Below are 23,643 nucleotides of genomic sequence, written 5' to 3'. Positions count from 1 at the left end.
CTTACCAAGGTCCTCCTATTGATAAGTGAGGGGCGTGTGTTTCAAATTCAGACCTAGCGAATGAATACCAAAGCTTATAGAGCAGGGAAGCCTTAACTGGGAAGGCCCTGGGGGCTGATGGAGGGGTGGGGAGGGGCTTAGGAAGCCTCTGAATTCAGCTCTAGAGTCACAGCTGATGGTACCCCAGGAGGGCCTGGGCCTCACAGGTTTCTATCAGCGGTGGCTGCGATGTCCTGTAGTAGAGGCTGGTGCTTGCCCTGCATAGGCAGTTTCAGAAGGCCAGAGCTGCCTCTCCAGCATTCCTAGCCATGTGCTCTGGGTTCAAGCCCAGTTCCAGCTGTCAGATGTGGATAACAATGCTCATCTCCAAGGGTTATGGGGAGGAAGAAGTGTGATGATATACCTAGAAGGTAGGAGGAGCTCAAAAAAGATCTTTCCCCTTCTTGTAGGGAGTTCCCAGCATATAGGGCTATTCTTAAACTAGTCTTCTCAGGGCCTGCCCTGTCCACCCTCTCACTGAAGAGTGTCCTATTCCCATAGCCCGTTGCGTGTTGCCCTGGGGTGCAGGTAAGGAAGGAAAGTCTAGCATGTATTGAGGGCTTTACCAATGTGCTATCCATGTTGCTTTCCTTCATCTGCACAGGCACGTCAGGAGGGAGGCACTATTATTACTGACAAGGAAACTGGGGCCCAGAGAGGCCCAGGGACTTCCCCATGGCCACTGCACTCACTAGTTAATGGCAGTAATGAGATTCTGCACCAGCACCCTTTCTCCTAATCCCATCACCATGGAAAGCAACCCCCATCCAGCTCGTTTCTCTCCTCTGATGGGGAAGAAGGAGCGTTCTCTGAAACCCACAGCAGTGAAATCGTTGTGAGGTTGGGAGGCTTTAGGCTTATGGGGTCATTTCGTGTGACTCATTTACTCTCTTGATAGAGGGAGGAAGAGGAGTTTGGGAAAGAGAAAGATGATCTGGTCACCAGAGAGTGTCTTGCTGGTGGTTTCTGATGGATGGTTAGAAAAGAGGATCCACGTCTTTTGCTTTTGGCTTCACTTACAATTCACTCTATTGTAATGAAGTGTTTTATTTTAGTGAAAATGTTCCTCTATCTAGATTTTTATTTATTTACTTGCTTATTTATAACCCTCCCCAAGCCACAAAGGATTTGAGGGAGTTTACCACAAGAGCAGAAACCACAAAACAGTGTTAAAATGTCAGTAAGGATAGAGAATCAGGACCAAGGAAAATGTAAATAAGCTTTGAGAGATAAGACCAAGGCTTAATAATTACAGCTGATTTTTACTGAGTTCTTGTGTGCACAGGAATGTATGGACATTATTTCATTTAGAAGAGCCCTGTAAGGCAGGTGCTATTATTATTTTCATTTTGAGGTACAGGGAACTGAGGCTCAGAGAGGTTAAATATGATGCCCAAAGTCATGTAAGTAGCAAATGGTAGAGCCAGTATTTAAGTCCAGTTTGGTGTTGGAACCCATGTCCTTAACCACTGTCTTGTCCTGCCTCTCCAAGGGACAATAGACCACACATTTGCAGACCATAAGGGCCTCTAGAGGACTGAGCCTCAGATTTGGTTCTGATCTTCTTGGATGTGAAAAAAAAAGGGGGTGGTGGTGGTCATTTTCATAGAAATAATGCCCTCACCTCCTTCAAGGCTTGGCTCAAGTATCACTTTCTTAATGACACCCACCCTGACCACTCTCCTCATAGTAGGTGCTCAGTAAGCTTTTGTTGAACACTTCAGTGATTATTTCAGAGAGGAAGAAGCAGGAAATCTATCTAAAGTGACAAGGTAGGTTGTGTTCTATTTACTAGCTCATATTTTCTTTCCCTTCACTCTTCTTTTCTCCTTTTCTTTCTCTTTCACCTTCTTGTTTCCATAAAGAATCTGAGGCAGCTCTAGCACTTAGCTTTCAGAGCAAGTCTTCCAAGAGGGTTTCCTGAGGGTGGACCCTGAGGGTCCCTGAGGCCAATGGCCTTATTATCATTGTTTCAGCAAATGTATCAGTGGGATTCATGAAGCTGATTTTGGTGGGGTCTCAAGGAAATCTGGACATCCTCCCCACACCTAAATTGGCAAAGGTAATCTTTTGGGGGGGTGGGGGGAGGTGGTGGCAGGCAGGTCCTAGGAAAAGTGTCAAAGTACTATTCCCAATGGATTTGGGATTTGGAGCAGATGCTATGGGGATGGAGGTGGGAAAATAAAAAGCAGAGTTTTCCTGTGAGACTGTTGATTTAAAGGAAGAGGACATCCTTGCATTCCTGAGAGTTCATCTCCGGAGTCGTATTTCCTGGCTGTGAGGCTGAGAGTGGGGAGCCAAGGATGGTAGCAAGGTGTGTCAGGGGAGAATGTGAGCTGAGACCAATAGCTGGGTTGTATGCGGGTGGGGTGTGTGATGTGATCTTGCTGTAGCGGCTCACCACAGATTGGGACCATGCTTCTGGGGGCCACAGACACCAGCCTGCCAGCTCAAGGTGAAGGCCAAGGGCACCTGGCTGCTGGTCCCAGGAAGAAACACCAGAAATACTTGTCTTGGGAGGAGCCCGTCGTCGCTGCTCTAGGCTCCTGCAAAGTGGAGTCATTCACTAGATATTCTATCAAGGGCCTACTCTGAGGTAGCCATTGTTCCAGGAGCTGGATACACGTTAGAGAGCAAGACAGCGTCTCTGCTCTCACGGAACTTAATATTCTAGTGGGGACGCATTGCCAATGAACCAGGTTAAAACAACGGATGAAAGGGTAATTTCAGGCAGTGGTAAGTGTAGTGAAGAAAGAGGAAAGAGGGTGGGGTGATGAACGAAGGTGGGAGGGTCACTTTTGAGTAGGTGTTCCGAGACGGCCTCCCGAGGAGAGAATATTTGAACAGGGCCTTGCATTACTAGAAGGAACCAGCTATGCACAGTAGGGAGAGAGCTCCCAGGCAGAGCTTTCCCTTCTAGGCACAGCAGGAAGGCCACCGTGAGAGAGGAGGTGGGAGAGGGGGGCAGGAGCCAGCCCGCACGGGGCCTTGAAGGTTCTGGAGGAGTTGGGTTTTATTCTAATGTACTTAGAAGCTACGAGGGGTTTCTAGGTGGGAAGAGTGATCAGATCTGGACTTGATGTGGGGATCCTAGAGAGTGACAGCAGCATAGAAGCACCGGGAATCTTAGCCCTTCTGCTCTCAAAGGACCCTGAGAGGCTGTGTAGCCTAGTGCATCCCGCAATACCCACACCAGATACTTGTGGCGGAAATCAGACTCCAGAAGGGCTCTGGTTGGCCTACAACCAATTCAAATTAGTTGCCACTGTTAAAAAGCAACGAGGACATTTCAAGTACAAATTCATATTAAAATGACAGGAGATCTGGCAACTCTAGGCTCATATGCCTACATGATAGTAGGCATATGGAGCTGGGTAGCTGGGTGGTAGGCCAGTGGAGCTGGTAGCAGTTACTCCCTTGAGGCAGGGCATGTCCAGTTTGCCACAGTCCCTACTCTTACCCCTTTACCAAGGGCAAGAGTTAGCTGACATTTGTCAAGATGCTTGCCCTGTTGTGTTTCTGAAAGGGGCAAGTCACATTTCCTGTAACATCTAAAGTACCTCTCATCTGATCCAGCTGGCTTCATTTCCCTGGCCTGTGAAAGCATTTGAGTTTTGACCCTGTCCTTCCCCTCTGTGAATCACACATCCCTCATGTGTGAAGTGTGGTATTGAATACGGTGATTCCAAGGCCCTTTCTAGTTCTGGCTCCCAAGGCTCTCGGAGTATGCACTTCAGAAATGAGCTGTGCTATTGACAATACTTAATTGTTCTGCAGATGGTTTCTGAGGGATTGCTCACCCTTGACGCTTTTGTCCTCAAATTATGATTTATCTGAGTCCTTGGAAGAAAAATGCCTTTTGTTTTGGGAGTTTATCCTTCATCTTTTGATTTTGAAAAAAAAAAGAGATTATTTCAAACAATGCAGCATAGCTGCAGTTGCTAGGAAGACAGAGCAGCAACAGAGGCTGCTTGGAGACAAGGCCATAAGAAAACTCTTCTTTCTCTCTCTCTCTCTCTCTCTCTCTCTCTTTCTCTCTCTCAAGCAGAAGTATTATAGTCAATAACCCCTTTTAAAATGACCCATCTTAATCTCCAATAGAGTTTAGGTTGTCCTGAATCCAAAGGGTTATTTCTGAAGGCCCCCCCCCCCCCCCCCGCCCCCCAATCAGGCAATCTATTCTCAGGGAAACAACCTCCTGGGTGGTAATCCTGGCTCTGCCACTAGATAGGCATTTGACCTTGGGCAAATAACTTATTTTCCTCTGGGCCTCAGTTTCCCCATCTGTAACATAAAAGTGTAGAGGGAATGCTTGGGTGCTCTCAAATGTAGTTCCTTTTAGCCCCAATATTTCTAAAGGGGACTGCCAGAGATTTAGAGAATAAGGTAGCACTGCAGGTAAAGTCTCTACGATGCTCCTTCCACGTGGGCAAGGCCCTGGAGCCCCTTTACCTCGAAGGCATAATGTTTCCCCATAGGTCTTTGGCATTTAATCAGGGGTAAAGGATTTCTTTCTATTCACTCTTCTCAGTAGATATAATGTGCCCTGGGAATCTGCTTTGCCAGGCAATATTACTTTTAGCATCGCTCCTTTGTAGTAGGAAGGGCCAGTGACAGGACCTAAAAGTCTATGGTGATTTATTGTTTAAGTCCAGAATGGCTCTCAGACTGTTGGCCACAGGCCTGATTGAAGGGACGAGTTAAGCAACAAGTGCGCCCCCTGGTGACATATGTAAAAATTGCAGAAAAATCCAGCCATTCAACAAATACTACTCATTGAATTTAAATCCTGCCTCTGCCTAATCCTCAAGGTGGGATAAAAGAGATGTGCATAAATGTCCTGTACAGACTACAGAGGGAAAGGTTATTGTCTCTAAGGTTGTATTTTCACTCTCAGAGCCAATTTTTGCCCGTTTGGCATATTCACCTCTTGCCTCTCATTCTTGACTTAGCAATTGGGGTAGAACAGTGATTTTCAACCCTTTTCATCTCATGGCCCACTATTCGGCAGCACACCAGTGTGCCTCTTGCAGCACACTAGTTGAAAACCACTGGGGTAGAGGGTATATTGAGTTTGACACTGCCATCCTCCAATTACACCTGTCCCTCAGTGCAACAATGGAATTGGTTATTTCAAGAGGCAATCAGTCAGCTCTAAATGGTTGGAGATGTAGAAGCAGATGTTTCAAGAGTCCTGGGAATACTAGGAAAGGGCAGAGATAAGGTTAGAGTCACTTATTCAAATGATTAAATACTTATTGAGTACCTACTACCTTAGGGACTTCCTAAGTGATATGGTGCAGAAGTTATGAACAAAACAGTCATGTTTTATGAGTTTACATTTTACCCAGGTGAAACAATTTTTTTTTAAAAATCAGAGGTTCACATCAGACCAGTGTTCCAAATAATGCTGGTCTCATTTGACAAAAGATTATAACGATGATTTGTCAGGGCCTCGGGGCACTAAGGAGATTTGTATATCAGAACGAAAGCAATCGAGGCCTGCAGACATCACCCTGGCAGACAGGAGCCCTATCCCTGGCAGCTGTTCTAGATCATGAAAGTGGAATCTGAGGGAGGCTGGTTCAAGGTCTTCATTCCCCAAGCAAGGTACAATGGTCCTGGGGTTGCCTGTGGATGAGAGGAGGGAAGAGAGAGGAACAGATGTAGGCATCAGAAGTTGCGTATATTCATAAGTTGTCAGAGATGGAAGGCATCTTAGAGATAATCTTTTCTAACATCTTCATTTTAGAGATGAAGTATCTGAGACCCAGAGAGAAGTCACTATTAATGATCATTAGCAAATTGGAACTAAAAATTGAATTTGTGCCGAAACCGGTTTGGCTCGGTGGATGGAGCGTCAGCCTGCGGACTGAGGGGTCCCGGGTTCGATCCCGGTCGGGGGCATGTACCTGGGTCGCGGGCACATCCCCAGTGGGAGATGTGCAGAAGGCAGCTGATCGATGTTTCTCTCTCATCGATGTTTCTAACTCTCTATCTCTCTCCCTTCCTCTCTGTAAAAAATCAGTAAAATATATTTTTTAAAAATTGAATTTGTATATACTGATAATGAGAACAAGCATATTACAAATAAGTGTAAAATAGTGTGATTCCAATGTAGAGACCAAACAATAAATCCCAAATGAAAGAACAAGAGAAGTCTCCATAAAAAGAGATAATTGAAACGGAGATAAGAAATTTATCTGATACAGAGTTCAGAATAGTGATGTTAAAGATGCTTAACAGCATGAAAAAAGATATAGTAACTATGAAAAAAGAACAGTTGGAAATAAAGAATGACATAGCACTAATAAACAAAACACTGGAAGGAACACACAGCAGATTAGGGGAAGCTGAGGACCGGATCAGTGAAAGAGAAGACAGGGTAGGAGAAAATCACACAACAAGAGAACCAAAAAGAAAAAACAACAACAACAATTAAAAACAGGAAGAGAGCTTAAGGAGGCTGTGGGACAAGGCTTTGTTTTCAGACTCGCACAATTCTTTAGTAGAGTGCTGTTCTCAGAATGCCCACAAGAGGGAGATATTGCACCCTCTCCCTTTTAGGGTGCTGCTCTGAGAATGCCCACATACCTGGGTAACGGATCCCCGGACGTTGCTGCACTGACTGCGGCTGGAGCTGGAGAATTCCTCTGAAGACAGCAATCCACAGACTTTACCAACCAATTGGTGTTTACTAGAGAGGAAACCTCCGCATTGTTCAATGCTTTCTAAGTAGTTTTTGTGCCTTTCTTGAAGCTATACGGTGTCTGTTTGCTTTCCCTGTTGCCTTCTCTTTGGGTCGAAAAATTTGCCTTAAACCTCGGCACCTTCTAGGATTGTTATGAGTATCAAAAGATAAGAAAAATAGCTGTTAGGAACTAGCTTTGTAAATGAAGGGCCATATAAAGGTAAGAGCTTCTGCTTTCAAATGCCACACCTTTCTGAAGCTGCCCACGTTTGCATCCCCAACCCATAGAGTCCTAATCAACCTCACCCTCGGTGCTCTGAGATGGTAGCTATTGGTAGCCAACCTCTCTCAGAGAGCTTAACCAATATTGACACCCTCGGGTAAGCAGCTGCTGATTGGACAGAAATGGCTGTCCATCCAGCAGAATGGGCCATGTGGCGTCAGTGCAAATGTCAGGCAGGCTCGGAATAACCAAAGACAGGGCAGCACAGGTCTGAATAAAAACATCGTTTGACACTAGGATGTGCGGCTGGCTGGCTCACAAGTCCTTCATTGTCCATGTTTAGAACTACAAGCCTTTCCCGTTTGCTGGTGACAGAGTCCACTTTCCTGAAAAGGAATAATGGTTTGTGAGTAAATGATTTTGACAATGCCTCAGACCCTGTCTCTAGCCATTGGTCCAGGGTGTCACGTGACCGGAGCAGGACCAATGCGCATCTTCCACAGATTTTTTTTTTTTTTAAACTGGAGGTAGCAGAGAAGTTTCTTTTTCACAGGGAGCCTAGGGAAGATCAGGGGAGAATGGTTTCTCTCCAGAGATCAGGACTATGAGAGCTATTCCTATCTGCTCGAGGGGGCTCTTTAAAAAAAATGCTATGGCCTTCAATATAATATTGAATGTCAACTGTGATTGAAAAAAAACTTTAAAAAATCTTTTAGTCAATTTAAAAATCAGTTTTAAAAAAAATCTTTTTTTGTTGTTGTTGAAAGTATTACATATGTCCCCTTCCTCCCCCCTATTGGCCTCTTCTAGCCTGTCCCTACCTACCACCCCCAGGTCTTCACCACCTTATTTTCGGAGCCCATGCATTGTGCATATATGCATGTGTTTTTGTTATTAAATAGTTGTGAGTTCTTTGATGTTCCAGATACAAGTCATTTGGTAAATCTATGTTTATAAAACATACAAAACAAAAAATGCTGTGGCCAATGAAATTTGTGTTTCTGAAAAAACCTGTCTTTAGGTGGGCTGTATGTATACCGAGGTGATAACATGTGAAGTAGCCCCCCAAGGGGGCAGAAATCTTGGTCTTAATTTTAAGCCTTGTGCCTGGCTTACGTTGCCTGGTCTATAGGAGTCACTCAACTTGTTTCTGGATTCCTCGCTGAGGAATTAATCCTCTGTGGGAGGAGGGGAAATCAGGAGCCTCCTCTCTAGCCATCTTGCCTTCAATTGTATGTGTATATTCTAGCAATGAACAATCCGAAAGCAAAGTAAAAAAAAAAATTGTGTACAATAGCATCAGAAAACATAAAATACTAATTTGGCAAAAGGTGTGCAAGATTTAGAAAATGGAAACTACAAAAAGTTGCTGAGAACAATTTAGGAAGACTGAAATACATAGCTAGATATACCATGTTTATGAATTCAAAGACTCTTTATTCTAAGATGTCTATTATCTCCAATTAATTAATAGAGTCAACACAATCACAGTGAAAATTTCGTTACTATTTAAAAAAATATATATATTTTTTAAAAAATTAAAAAAATATATTTTATTGATTTTTTACAGAGAGGAAGGGAGAGGGATAGAGAGTTAGAAACATCGATGAGAGAGAAACATCGATCGGCTGCCTTCTGCACACCCCCCACTGGGGATGTGCCCGCAGCCAAGGTACATGCCTTTGACCGTAATCGAACCTGGGACCTTTCAGTCTGCAGGCTGACGCTCTATCCACTGAGCCAAACCAGTTAAGGCTATATATATTTATTGATTTCAGAGAGGAAGGGAGAGGGAGAAAGAGATAGAAACATCAATGATGAGAGAGAATCATTGATTGGCTGCCTCCTCCACGCCCCACACTGGGGATTGAGCCCAAAACCCAAGCATGTGCCCTGACGAGGAATTGAACCTTTTGGTTCATAGGTTGATGCTCAACTACTGAGCCATGAGGGCTGAGCTCATCAGGATTTTTAAAAACTGATTTTTAAAGAGAGAGGCGGGGAGAGGGAGAGAGAGAGAGAGAGAGAGAAGAAATTACCAATTTCAGAGTGAAACATTGATTAGCTGCTTCCTGCATACCCCCCATCCCTGGAGATCGAGCCTGAAACCCAGGCATGTGCCCAGACCGGGAATTGAACTGTGACCTCCTGGTGCATGGGACAACACTCAACCAACTGAGCCACACCTGCCAGGGCTCATCAGGAATTTTATAGCAGTTTGAGAATTTTTTAAAAAAATTTATATACAAATGCAAAAGACTGAGGTAGCTTAAGAAATCCGGAAGAAGAAAAACCAAGTTAGAAGATATACCCTACCCGATTTTGAAACTTAACACGAAACTACAGCTTGCCAACCCTGCTGTTGTAACATGAAAGCAGTCACAGACAATATGTATACAAACAGGCATGGCTATGTTCCAATGAAACTTTATTTACAAAAGCAGGCAGTTAGTGGGATTTGGCCCACAGGCTGACTTCTGGAATAGACTTACAGAAGAGATCAGAATGTCCAGAAATATTCCCATGCTTATAAGCACAGTTTCTGACACAGGACTAAATGATTTAATGGGGTGGGGAGTAGGAGGGAATGTCTTTTCAACAATGTGCCGAACAACTGGATAACTGTATGGGGAAAAAAATAACTCTTGACCCTTTACCTCACACTCTCCACAGAAATGAATTTGAAATGTCTCATACATCTAAAAGTAATTTTACTTTTTTATAAAGAGCAAAAATTATAATGCTGTTAGAAGAAAACATTGGAGAATACCTTTGTTTCCTTCGCAGTAGGCAAAGATTTCTTAAAATGCATAAAGCACTAATCATAAAAAAAAAGAAAACTAATAAATTAGATTTCATAAAAACCCAAAACTTCTGCCCATCAGAAGATACTTTAAAAATGAATAAGCAAATCCCAGACTTGGAAAAAAAATATTTATGCAACACATAAATCTGACAAAGGAATTTTATATAAAATATATAAAGGACTCCAACAAATCAATGTAAAGAGATGGACAACCCAGTAAAAGTGGGTAGCAGACTTGAACAGGCACTTCAAAAAAAAAAAATATACAAATGGTCCAAAGTACAAGAAAAGATGTACCTTCTTTCAGGGGAAAGGTTGGTATACTTCACATATAGCTGAAATAGGTATATCATGTTAAGAAGAAGGTTGACTTTGCTTTATTAGCTTTATTTTGAGTTTATTATGGTTTGATAAGGTGTTTATGGGTGCCAAGGGGTAGACTGTGATGGATTTGAAAGTGTCAACTTGGCTAGGCTTAACTATGTTTTCCAGAATTCTTTTTCCTTCCATGAATGTTTCCGGTTAGGGTAGGCATCAAGAGACAATTTGCAGAAGATTTGGTGGTTGGAAATAAAGCAGCAGCCATACTGTTTCTATGCATAGAAATCAGTGCAAGGGCACCAGGGTGCTCATGCACGCTCATCGCATTGGTGTGAGGCAGCAGCAGCTGAGCCTGCAGCTATTTCACCTTCCCTTGGATCTGCCTTCAGTGTCTCTGACCCCGGGCCAGCTGTGTGTTCAGTTCCATGATGAAGGGAGCCAATTTCTCCTGCAGAACTCTCACATCATCAAAATGCGGGCACTGGGAGAGACTGACGTGAATGCTAGTCAGCTATCATGGGTTTTTGCTCAGGCTCCTGGGTTCTAGTTTGCCCTGCATACTTCAAGCTCTAGAATCAGACAGACAATAGCCTTATAGAGACAGTTTAACCATATACATGTGTATGTATATATTATCTATATACTATATATCACTATATACACAATGTATACACCCGCTTTGAATAATTATAAAAGCAGCATTTATTAAAATACATTTCATTTTCAAAATTGAGCTATCAGCTGTTAAAGTGTGTATTTTTGGGGACACCCTGTTTATATTTTACACTATCAATAATAAAAAAAGTATAATATGCTAATTAGACCAGACAGCCTAATGACCTTCTGGATGTCATTCCAGATGTCCTTCCGGACAAAGGTGCGGTGGCAGGGGCCGAGGCAGAGGTGGTTAGGGGCAATCTGGCAGGCAGGAGAGTGGTAAGGGGCAATCAGGCAGCCAGGCAGACTGGTTAGGGCTGATCAGGCAGGCAAGCAGGTAGAGTGGTTAGGGGTGATCAGGCAGGCAGGCAGGTAGAGTGGTTAGGGGTGATCAGGCAGGTAGGCAGACGAGAAGTTAGGAGGGTACAGGCTGGGCTGAGGGACTGAGGCCCCCCCCCCCCCCCCGCACGAATTTCATGCACTGGGCCTCTAGTTAATATATAAAGCTCTATAATAAGTACTCCTTCTCTGACAGAACCCTGCTTGGTAGAGAATCACTGTGTGAAACTGCTCCCTGAAATCTCCTTGGTTTCCTGAGGAAGGCTTCTGCTACTTTTCTTCACCTCGGTGATGTCCTCCAAAGCCCTCTGCAGGACCAACTTGAGGGTCTGCCGCAGCTGCCTCTGCTGCCTGAAGGAGCCGACAAAAAAGTAAATGATGGGGTTGGTGCTGCTGTTAAGACTAGACAGGATGAGCCAAGTCCTTCTAAGAAAATAGGAAAACATTTTATTGCAAAGTGTCTGAGTCCAGTAACACAGAAACCACTTGAAGCCATAGGGTAGGCCGAAGACGAGGAAGACCAGCACTGTGAGCAGGATGACCACGTAGAGCCTGGTCAGGGGCACCCGCTGGGAGCCACACAGTCTGGTCAGCAGGGCCAGGCTGGACCCAGAGAGAAGCACAAACAACAAAATCAGCCACACAACTATGATGAAATCAAACGCCCGGCACCAAGTTTGGTCACGTTTCCTCAGCAGGAAGCCACAGTAGTTCCCTTCCAGGATGCTCAGCAGCAGGGACAGGGCCCACAGCAGGGCACACGTGACGGCTGACAGGTGTCTGGGGCGGCGGGAGCGGTACCAGAATGGCCACAGGACAGACAGGCAGCGCTCCGTGCTGATGGCGCTGAGAAAGCTCAGGCCTGAGATGTAGGCAAAGTTTGACACAGTGATGAAAATGTAGGGGATGGAAATGCACCTGGAATGGAAGTTACTGATGAATGTCCACAGGGAATATATAATCCGGCAGCAGAGGAAGAGGAAGTCGGCCCCGGCCAGATTGAGGATGTAGACGGAGAAGGCGTTCCTGCGCATGCGTAAACCCAGGAGCCAGAGCACCATTCCGTTCCCTGCCAGCCCCACCAGGGCCACGGTGAAGACCAGCACGTCTGGGGTAACGGTCTCTTTATTACATTTAGAAAGAGCCTGGTCACTTCTATTGGTTGGTGTGAGCTCGGTCCCCCAGGCTGTGACAGTCATATTTGTGCTCTCAAACCCTGCAGTGGTGACCCTGGAAGAAAACAAGAGTTGAGCACTGGTACGATCAATGATTCTCAGAGCCATCATGCTGTGGGCTATTTAAAAAAATATATATATTTTATTGATTTTCTACAGAGAGGAAGGGAGAGGGATAGAGAGTCAGAAACATCGATGAGAGAGAAAAATTGATCAGCTGCCTCCCGCACACCCCCCCCCCGCCCCCCCCGCGAAGTGCCCGCAACCAAGGCACATGCCCTTGACCAGAATTGAACCCGGGACCCTTCAGTCCACAGGCCAACGCTCCATCCACTGAGCCAAACCGGCTAGGGCATGCTGTGGGCTATTGCTGTCCCGTGTTACAGAGCCAGGAAAGGAGGGTCCAGAGGTTAAGACACTTATGGAAGGACACACAGCCTTGGAGTCCTGGCCCTGGATTCAAACCCAGATCTCTCTCTGACTCTAGAGCCTGGGCTTGCTCTACTGCAACACAAACCTGCTACTGACATGGGGACATTCTGTAGTCCCACCATGCCCCCCTACCACAGCTCCCACTCACTGTCCAGGGCGATGTCATGTCCCCAGAATGTTCTGAAGAAGGAGATCAATGTCTGGGATAGAGTCTGAGAGACAGGGAGAGGGCTCTGGACCCAAGTATTAGTTCTGTCCTGAGCTGGAGTTTCCCCCTCAGCTGCAGGAAGTCAGGAAGAGCAGAGATGACCACAGTCCACCCTCATGACTAACGGGCCCATCCACCAAGGAGAAAGACCATGCTTCAGGGACACGAAGGGAATGTGATCTCTTGCTAGGGCAGGTGTGAGGATGGCTGCGTGAACTGGGCTCAAAGTGGCTCAGTATGTCAGCTCATCAACACCATCTCATATCCTGATGACTAAAGGACAATAGCTGATGTCTGCAGACCTCATAGCTGCATTCCGTTCCCAACCTCACCCTGATCCTTTCCCCTTTATAATCCTGTCCCCTGCACCTTGCTGTAAGACAGGATTTGAATGCTTGTAAGCACCCTGTCTTCTTGGTTGGCTAGCCTTCTCAATATACACCTTATATGATTCAACCCTGCTTTCGTTATTGGACAGTGATAGGCAGCCTGAGCCCACCCAGGGGTTTTCCTGGTAACGGTATCTCATCAGTGAGATCCTGTCCTTCTGATTTCTGGTTGCTACCAGGAGACTGGAGGGCAGGGAAAAAGAGATTTGGCCTTTTCATCTCCTGGCTCTCTCCCTCTGGGCAGTGTGTTGGTCTGGGCCTGCTCCTCTTCCTGGCTGGTGGTCCTTCCTATTGCTGCTGCTATGATTACGGCTCTGGTCTATCTGTTCCCTTGCTCTTTCCTGGGTCCCTTTAAGCCTCGGGGTGAAAACCGTGCTCCTCTATTTCTTACCTAAGGGTGCTTCACCGTGCATTGTCACTTTCCTTTAAACCCGCTCAATAGTCCCTCATGAAACACCCCCCATTTACCCCAGTTTGGGCTGTTTACTCCTGGCACTCTGCCATATCCACAAGAGAAGAGGGGGGGAAAAAAGGAAGAAAGTGAAATCTGGGTAAACAACAGTTCCGACTTGGGAAGCAATGCTCACATTTTACTTTGCTCCCTAAATAATATTTGAGGCAACGTTCTCTCCATGACACCAGACTTGAATGGTTGGAATGAAGGGGAGCCTGTTGGGAAATGGATCAGAAGAGAGAAAGGTTCTGGTTGACCCATTTGCATCTCCAACAGTCAGAGTGGATGCACCCAAAGACACTAGAGGAGAGCTTCATGTCTCCTGCTTTTCCCTGAAGGATGCACCAGGACCCCTGCATGTAGTGCCTGGGAACCATGGGGATGGGAACTTAGAGCAAAAACCATAACTGGCTTTGGACATAAATGAGTTCTAGGAATATATTCTTACCTTTCTCCTATTCTTCTGGCCTGAGGTGGAGAGTTGACCTGTGCTGAAGGGGAGAGTCTTCCTGGGATTGAGTGATGCTAGAGACACGTCTCTGCCCTCTAAATCAGGAGATGTGTGAAGGAGCTGGACTGAAAGCTGGTGACTAAGCAAGGTTTATCAAGATATTGGACAGACCTTGCAATTTCCTGTGCCAGGACTGTGGGCAAGTCAGAGACCAGAGCTGTTTGAGCATGATCAGTTACTGAGATGTTTCTTATCATTTGCCCCATGTCCACTCACATGTCAGCCACTCCCATCCTACCCCATCCGGTCATCCTCCTGGTAATCACTGTTGTGGAACCTATAGTTGAAGATTGAGCCTGGGGAGCAATGTCAAACAATATGAGTTTGCATTATGAGGCTTTAAAACTAAAGAATAAAGTATATCGTAGAGTGATTGAAAGTCCACCATGGCCAAAACCCACTTTTCTTGTGTTTTTTTTTTAAAATTATCACAGCAATATGCATTCTTGTGTATATTTTCCCTCCAAATGATAGAGAAGTATATACAAGGTGACAGGATCCCTGAATTCTATTCTTCAAAGTTCAACCAATTCTTACTTCCTTTATTATTAGCTCTGAACCATAAACTTAAAGTTATTTTTTTAAATTTATAAACATTAAGAAGTAGATCAATTTGCATCCCTTTTAAACATAAGGAGTTCAGCACACATAACATTCTTCTTCCCTCTTCCACTTTATCTAGTTTTAAAATATATTTTCATTTGATGTAAATATTAAAAATTTAACTCTTATCTCTTATGTTTTCCTTTCATGTGCCTCATGCTACAGTCAAATTAAGTTACTTGTGTACTCTTTTAAAATCCTCATCTGAAGATATGCTTATTGGTTTTTTTAGAGAGATGAAGGGAGACAGAGAAACATCGATGTGAGAAACATCAATTGGTTGCCTCTTGGAAACACCCCAACTGGGGATCAAACCCTTAACCTAGGTTGAGGCCTGGCCTAGAATCGAACCCAAGACCTTTCGGCATATGGACAATGCTGCAACTTACTGAGGCACACTGGCCAGGGTGAGTTACTTGTTATTTTTTAAATGTCATTTGGATTAGAAACTATTTGAAATATTCAGAAAAGTTCTTCAATGCATTTATTCAGCAAATCTATAATAATAAAAGTGTAATATGCTAATTAGACTGTATGTCCTTCCTGATGACCTTCTGGATGAAGCTGGGGCTGCGAGGGAAGCCCGGGTCCGAGTGCTGGAAGGGATGCCAGTGCTGGCAGCTGGGAGAAGGAAGGCCTACTCTTGCACGAATTTTGTGCATCAGGCCTCTAGTATTTAATAAAGATCTTATTATGTTACAGAAGAGCAAAGAAATACCAAGCACACTTCCTAGAGAAAGAGAGGGACCCTGTTTATTAGCACTAGTGGACTCCAGGAATAATTTCCAAATCAGTGTGAAGTAACACGCAAAGGCTTCACTTTTTATAACCTTCTGGGGTCTTTGTCTTGCAGATATGGTTCCACCCCCATTCATGGGCTTACAGGAAGGCCCCCAGGTGTTGATGATCTGTCCTGGAGCCAGCGATAACGACCTTCCCTCCCCACCCCAGGGCAGTGCATTGTTCACAGTTTTTATGGCCTGACACGCCTTGCAAGACCAGTTGTGGGCTTGATCCTCAGTGTGGGGCGTGCAGGAGGCAGCCAATCAATGATTCTCTCTCCTCATTGATGTTTCTCTCTCTCTTCATCTCTGAAATCAATAAAAATATATTAAAAATTAAAATAAATACAGTTGAAAACATACTTTGCATCTGATATTAGGATAAATCCATATATAATCCAAATACTTAAAAATAAATAATGAAACTTTATTAGTACCTCGAGAAACCATAAGAAAGTTGTTTTTTTTTTTCCTCTCAATGTTCGGAAAGAGTTTCAAAGTGTAGCACAAAATTCAGAAGGCATTAAAGAAAAGATTAATAAGGATGAGAACATATAGAATTTTTTTGGTATGGCATGAATCATCACAATCAAAAGATGAAAAATGAGTTGGGAAAATATTGGTAACTCATATAAAAGAAAAATTACTAATTCCCCTATTTGTAAAAGTTCCTGTAAAATGATAATTCAAAATCTAACAAGCCAATAAGAAAATGATTATAGGTCATAAATTCACAACTTCTCAAAATAAAAATGGTTCTTAAACATATGGAGAGAAACCAAAGTAATAATAACAGAGATGAAAATTAAAATTACATAGAGTTATATTTTACTCACGGAAATATAAAAGACCAAAACTTTTGGCAGTTATTGGTCACCAGATCAGCAGGGGAGGGCAGTTGGGGGCCATAAAGCTGGCAGGGGAGGGCAGTTGGGGGCGACCAGGCCAGCAGGAGAGGGCATTTGTGAGTGACCAGGCCTGCAGGGCAGGGCAGTTGGGGGCGATCAGGCTGGCAGGGGAGGGCAGTTGGGGGTGATTGGGCTGGCAGGGGAGTGGTTAGGGGGTGATCAGGCAGGCAGGCAGGCAGGCAGGCAAACGATTAGGAGCCAGCAGTCCCAGATTGTGAGAGGGATGTCTGACTGCCGGTTTAGGCCTGATCACACAGGGATTGAACCTAAACTGGCAGCAGACATCACCCAAGGGGTTCCAGATTGGAGAAGGTGCAGGCCGGGCTGAGGGACACCTTCCCTCCCCGTGCATGAATATCATGCACTGGGCATCTAGTAATTGTATAAGTGTGTCTGTGGAGGAGAGGGGTGGGAACCTGTCTGCAGGTGGAAAGGATGGTTTAGGGTAGGAGAATGCAGAGCTCTTCCCTGGCCTGAGAGGAAAGGCAGCGAAGTGAGCACAGAGGCAGTTTGGCTGATAGATATGGTGTTGGGAGATGGGGACATTCTCAGGAGGGGAGCATGTGAGAGTGATAAAAGAGTGAGGAGGGGGTTTCAGGAGAGAGATGGAGTTTAGTGTTTCCCTTGGAAATTGAGAGGGTAGTTATGGAAAAGGTACCTGATGACTCAGCAGAGCTAAGTGGATACTTGTAGTCTGTGGACATAGATTGAAAGTGAAACCATTGGTTGTGTGTTGCTCTCTGGTTACACTCAGCTCCCTGAAAACAGGCATGGAGTTAATGGAGAGTTGGACTCAACCAGGGCAAAAGACTTGAACAGACACTTCACCAAAGGAAATACATGGAAGGCAAATAAATATATGAAATAGTTTTGCACCCCTAGCCATTAGGGAAATACAAAATTAAAACCATGATGAGATACTATTACACAGTCCTTAGCATGGCTAAAATTAAAAAATACCGATTTCTTCAAATATTGACAAGGCTTTAGGAAAACTGAATCTCTCATAGATTTCTGGTTGGAAAGTAAAATGGTATGGCCATGCAGAAAAACTATGCATTTTCTTACAAATTTGGACATATACTTACCATATAAAACAACAATCATTCCTGGTATTTATTTTAGAGAATGGTAAATTTATGTTCACATGAAAACCTCTATACAGACATTCATTCATAGCAATTTTACTTATAATAATCAAACTGGAAACAAATCAAATGTCCTTCCACTTGTGAGTAGTGAAACAAAATGTAATGCATCCATATAAAGACTACGACACAGCAATTTTAAAAACGAACAGCAAACTATTGATTAGTGCAACAACTTGGATGGATCTTGAGGTCATTGTGCTGAATGAAAAAAGTCAAACTCAAAGGCTGAATACTGTATGATTCCATTTGTACAACGTTTTTGAAATAAAATTATAGAGATGGAGAAGAGATCAGTGGTTGCCAAGAGTTTGGAAGGGGCAGAGGTTGAGTGTGTCTACAAAGAGTTTTCCAAGAGGATTCTTTTGTGACAAAGAAACAGTTCCAAATCTTGAATGTGGCTGTCATTACATGAATCTATACGTGTGATAAAATGTCCTAGAATTATGCACAATAAAAATGTGTTCATGTGAAACTGGGTGAGATCTGAGTAAGTGCGAATAATTGTATCCTACCCAGGTCAATTTCTTGGTTTTGAAAATGTCCTGCATTTGTGTAAGATGTCACCATTGGCAGAGGCTGGGTGACGGGCAGACAAGAACTCTCTGCAGTAATTTTGCAACTTGTTGTTGGTCTATAATTAATCAGATTGAAAAGTTTGTTGGATTTACTAGCTACATGCATATTGCAGTTACCAAGAATGAGAACAAGGTTTTTGTTGGAAAGAAGATTGTAAACTAGGCATGTAGTCCATGAGATAATATAATAAGCATTCATACAACCACCATTAAATTTAAGTATATATTAAAATTTTATCATATTTGCTTCCAATATCACTTTAAAAATAAATAAATAAAATTTTGCAATTATAGCTAAAGGCCTAACTTTCACTTACTGATCTCTTCAGAGCTTTTGAAGTTGATATGCATTATTCTCTCACATGTATAACAGGATGTTAAAATAGCTCGGATCCAAATATCAAGATACTATAGATACTACATCTCAAAAGAGGTAGGAGATATCATGCAGTATTTAAATATGAGATTTCTGATAACTGGTTACCAACTCTTATGCCATCATCCATATCAAAGCTGTAAACAAGTAGAGTTGAAGTTTTATATGAGGCATAAAACATTGAGTTTAATTGAAAGATGGACCATCTCTCCTGCTCCAATGTGGCCTTTTGCAGACAAAAAGACTGTAGTCCAGAAGAGGGTGCATTTTTTCGTTTCTCGCTTCCCACTTGCCCCAACCCTTGTCCTCGTTCCACCTGCCTGTTGTTTGTAGATGTGGTTTCAGACCCTGTAGGGTTGAACATATCGTAGAGTCAGTGTCAGGAGAGCAGGACTTTCCTCTTTGGCTTGTCCTGCTTGGGTGACCTTGCTGGTGATGTCTGGACTTGACAGTATTGTAGAGTTGACCCTAACTCATTTTGCAAAACTTATGCCAACTTCTGACACTTCAAAGACATACGAGACAGGGCTCATTACTCACTGCACTTCAGCCAATGATCCATTAAAAATTTTTTTTATTGATTTCAGAGAGAGGAAAGGAGAGGGAGAGAGAAATAGAAACATCAGTGATGAGAGAGAATCATTGATTGGCTGCCTCCTGCATGGCCTCCATGGAGGACCGAGACTCCAACCCGAGCATGTGCCCTGACCAGGAATTGATCTGTGTCCTCCTGGTTCATAGGTCAACACTCAAACACTGAGCTACACGGGCTGGGCTGATCATTCTTAAGAGAGTTCTAGCAATTATGACCATATATTTGGGGTGTCACGGGGAATGAAACTTATTTGCACACTGGTAACCATTTTCTAAACAACCTTTGTACTTTTAGTAACAACTAGAGGCCCAGTGCATGAAATTTGTGCACTTGGGAGGAGGGGTGTCCCTTAGCCCAGCCTGCACCCTCTCCAATCTGGGACCCCTCAGGGGATGTCTGACTGTCAACAGTCGGACATCCCTCTCACAATCCGGGACTGGTGACTCCCAACCGTTGGCTGCCTGCCTGCCTGATTGGTCCTAACTGCTTCTGTCTGCTTGCCTGATCACCTCCTTACCACTACCCGGCCGGCCCTATGGCCCCCAACTGCCCTCACCTGCCGGCCTGGTCTCCTCCCACTGCCCTCCCCTGCTGGTCTGGTTGCCCCCAATTGCCCTCCACTACTGGCCCAGTCATCCCCAATTGCCCTTCCTGTCAGCCTGGTTGCCCTCCCCTGCTGGCCTGGTCCTCCTCCAATTGCCCTCCCCTGCTGGCCTGGTCACTCCTAACTGCCCTCCCTTGCTGGCCTGATCACCCACAACTGCCCTCCTCTGCCCGCCATCTTGTGGTGGTGGGCACCGCCATCTTTGAGGGCAGAACAGACAATTAACATATTCCCTCCTTATTGGCTGCGGGTGCCACCATCTTTGTGATGGTGCGAGAGTCAATTAGCATATTCCCACTTTTTTTTTGATAACAGTTGTGGTTTTATTGTGTCCAATGCATCAATAAATGAACTTTATGCCCTAACTTGACTTGCCCAGCCTGGGACCCCGCCTGCCCCTGCTCACCTCCCTGTTTTGGGAAGAGGCATGCACTGGATGTGGCCCGGCTGTAGGGCTCACCTATGGTAGCGGTGCCCATCAGAAGCCCAGAGAGAAGCATGAAGTGGGCCCAGGAAGGTGTGGGTCATGAGCTCACCTTACAGCATGTTGAGAGTGTAACCATCCTTCTGAGCCCCAACAGTTCTGTCCGCTCCTGAGAAGTTACTACTGTTGGCCTTGTTCTGCTGAGGCATGAGGTAAGAAGGGCTAGAGGAGCACCTTGTCCAGCCTTCACCATGGCAGCATACTAACTTATAACAAGTAATTTATAAATAAAGTCCAGCTAATAGCTGAAAACAACCACAGGAAGGAGTGAAGACCAGCCCCCAGGGGTGTGAAGTTCCCCAGTGGGCACTAAGCAGCCATTCTAGCAACTAGAGTAGATAGTGCACTCCTGCCCCCTGGCAGTCGTTGGAGAGCAGAGTCCCAGCCTCCAAGGCTGGTAGGCATAGCACCTTGAAGAGGGAGAAGAAACAAAGGGGACAGTCAGCTGGCCCGAAGCCAGGGGCATTATAAAGTCATAGGGCTGGAGAGGATCTGAAGGCCATCTAAGCAACTCCTGTCACTGTACAGATAAGGAAACGAAAGCCCAGAGAGAGAAAACCTTGCTGGGTAACAAAGCCCCTTGGTAAATCAGCTCAGTCATCATACCATTCCACCTCAACTAATGAAGCAGGAAGAGGAAGTGAAACAATTGGGGCAGGAGGTCAAGTAGAAAATCACACTTCCCAGGAGGCTGGCTTCTTCCAGCCACGGTACAGATGGGAACAAGGTCAGGGTGCTGGGTGAGGGGGCACCCCTAACACCAGGATGCACACGCATACACGATACCTGGACACCCTTCCCCTGGAGTCTAGGCTGGTGCCATAAGTGTTTGTGTGTGTGTGGCAGAAGCCCAGAAGTGTGGGACCCATGATCAGAACCAGACCCTAGATGTGGCACTTCTGTGGGGAAGCTCTGCTTCCCAACCAGGGCAGGGGGGAGGGACCCTGACCCACATCTGCCCCAGGTCACAGAGGGGTAGATAGGATGGAAGCTGGGGTGGAGGGAGAGACTGGGCCCACTAACCTAGATTAGTTGCACTTCCCGGAATTTGGAGGAAGCCAAAGTGGCCCGAGCCCGGAACAGCCCAGCTGCCTGCCCTAGTGGGAGTTGCCATTCCCTTCAACCCATCCTCCAAAGCCCCAGAAGCTGGACTGGGGTTGGGGAGGTGAAGAAGGGATGGCAGCTCTTCAGCCATCCAAGGAGCCGCTGCCCTTGTTCTTATGGCTGAGGGGGAAGGTGGACTTGCTCTGGGGCTGGGTCATCTTGCTGGCCAGGTAGACGAAGGGCTCCAGGAGGGAGTGGAGGGCAGCCACAGACACCTCCCAAAGCTTCACCTTCTCCGACTTGGCCCAATGCTGGGCCACGTCTGGGGCCAGCCTGGGGAGGGGCTGCAGGAGGTTGGCTGCCCAGCCCTGCCCCCTCTTGGGGTGGAGGGGGTGCAATCAGGGGCTGACAGCCACGGGGAGGGGCTGTGGGCCTATTGTGGTGGGGCAGGTTGATCAAGTGCAGGGCTGGCCATGGGGACAGAGGGTGGTGGGAAGAGAGAGGGTGTTTGGCCGGCTGGCCTGCTCTTCTTTTTTTGTTTTTGTTTTTTTTTTGGCAACTTCACAACTTTTACTTGTGGTGCCTGTGCTATGTCTGAAAAATACCTTCTCCCCCTGCCCGGGACAGCAATGGGAAAGGGGCAGCAAAAAATAGAAGACGTCCCTCCCTATTGCACACAGACCGTATATACAGGCTTACCTGGCCCAGGCCAGCGGGATGGTTGGCACATTCTAGGATCCATGCTCAGGGGCTGGAGGGGTGACTGGTGGCAGCACACATGAGAGGGGACTTCTGGGTGACCACTCTGGTCTTGGCTACTGGTCCTGGCACTTCCTGGTCCTCAGTTCCTTTCTGGTCCTGCCTGCAGCCCTGGTCCCCCTACCTGGCTCAGCCTCCCATCTCCATCCTGGCCTCAGATGCCCCCCTTGGCTCCTGGGGGCTCAGTCCTCCCCTCCTAACCTGGAGATCTCAAGGGAGGTTATGGCTTCTCAGAGACTCCTCGACAGCCCTATCACTCATGTTCACACAGGGAAGGGGTGCATGTGGCAAAAGCAGCTGTATAGATGCGGGTGCAGGGGCAAGTCCTCTGGGGTCACTTGGACAGTTTGCTGATGACGCAGATCAGGGCCACATTCTCATCCTTGAGGTGCTGGTTGTCAGCTTGGAGATTGGACAGGCCCTTCAGCTCCTCTCCCAGTTCAGCGGTCTTGCACTCTAGGGCCCTACACTCAAATCTCGCCAGCTCAAGGATGGCAGGCCTCCTTGCAAAGTGCTCTTGCCTCTGCATGGTGTGCTCCAGCTCCACCTTGAGCTGCTCCAGCCGCAGCGTGGTCTGGGTCAGGGCTTCACGAAGTCTCTCGTTCTCAATGTGTAGCTTTGCGTAGAGCTTCCTAAAGCTCCCTCAGGCTCTTCCAATTTGGGCTGGGGTTCTGGGTTTAGGTCCTGTTGCCTCTGGAGGGGAAGAGCTGGATTCTGGGCTGATGTCCACTGGCTTCACCTTCTCCACCTTCACAGGCCCTCTCCTCTCATTGCCAACTCTGCAGTGCTCCCTGGAGGCCTGTGGTCCCTGTCCCTGCCCCTCAGGCACCTCTACTCTCTGGGCAGGGCCATCAGAATTCTCAGCCCCAGGGACTCGGGGCAGCTAGGAAGGGTCCAGGCTCTGTGCACCCTGCTCTTGATGGGGATGGGAGAGTCTGATCAGGGGAAGGCCGGCATGGGGGAGGGGCTGTGAGGTTGGCTGCTGGCCCCACCTCCTGATCAGGCAGTTTGCTGGCTACAGTGGGCATCATAGCAATTGGCCCAATCAGTGCCATCTTCTGCCCGCTGGCCAGTCCCCAGTCCCAACACCACCTCCAACACTATCAGGCCGTTGGGATCACCAGCTCACGGTGCCTGCTTTCCCACAGGCCTGAGTCCCCAAGCAGCTCTTGGCTCCTCGCTCCGGTGGAAGTCTTCAGTCTTTGGCCAGAGCTGCTCCTGTAGCTCCTTCCACCCCCCCACCCTCCCCCCATAGCTTGATCACTGCTTCACCAGCAGATCTCACTGACGGGCTCCTGGGTTCCAGGGGGCTGCCTTGCCTGCAGCCTGGCTTTCTGATCATGATCATGAACACTGGCCGCAGGAAAGGCGGCTCCTGGGTCCCGGTGTCCCACCCTGCCTGCAGTATGCAAATTAGCCGCCATCTTTGTTGGCGGTTAATTGGGATATCACACTGATTAGCCAATGGGAGGTGTAGCGAAGGTATGGTCAATTACCATGTCTATCTATTATTAGAT

The 23,643-nt window shown here is 46.2% G+C and overlaps 1 protein-coding gene and 1 pseudogene across 1 annotated transcript; both read right to left on the bottom strand.

Moving 5' to 3' along the window:
- Nucleotides 1-11,291: 11,291 nt before the first annotated feature.
- On the bottom strand, nt 11,292-12,359 carry LOC139018358 (mas-related G-protein coupled receptor member X2-like). The gene has a single exon (XM_070426987.1). The coding sequence runs from the start codon at nt 12,357-12,359 to the stop codon at nt 11,292-11,294; it is 1,068 nt and encodes a 355-aa protein (XP_070283088.1).
- A 9,151-nt stretch (nt 12,360-21,510) lies between these two features.
- LOC139018357 (protein phosphatase 1 regulatory subunit 12C pseudogene) lies at nt 21,511-23,181 on the bottom strand (annotated as a pseudogene).
- Nucleotides 23,182-23,643: the final 462 nt, after the last annotated feature.

This window comes from Myotis yumanensis, unplaced genomic scaffold, assembly GCF_028538775.1.
Source record: "Myotis yumanensis isolate MYYU_CA2020_CCGP unplaced genomic scaffold, mMyoYum1.0.hap1 SCAF_10, whole genome shotgun sequence".
Taxonomy (NCBI): domain Eukaryota; kingdom Metazoa; phylum Chordata; class Mammalia; order Chiroptera; family Vespertilionidae; genus Myotis; species Myotis yumanensis.
Note: the sequence above shows the minus strand (reverse complement) of the source record. Positions and strands in the feature narration are given on the sequence as shown.

Coding starts and splice junctions, on each gene's coding strand:
- LOC139018358 (XM_070426987.1), bottom strand. CDS start 12,359: ATGGCTCTGAGAATCATTGATCGTACCAGTGCTCAACTCTTGTTTTCT.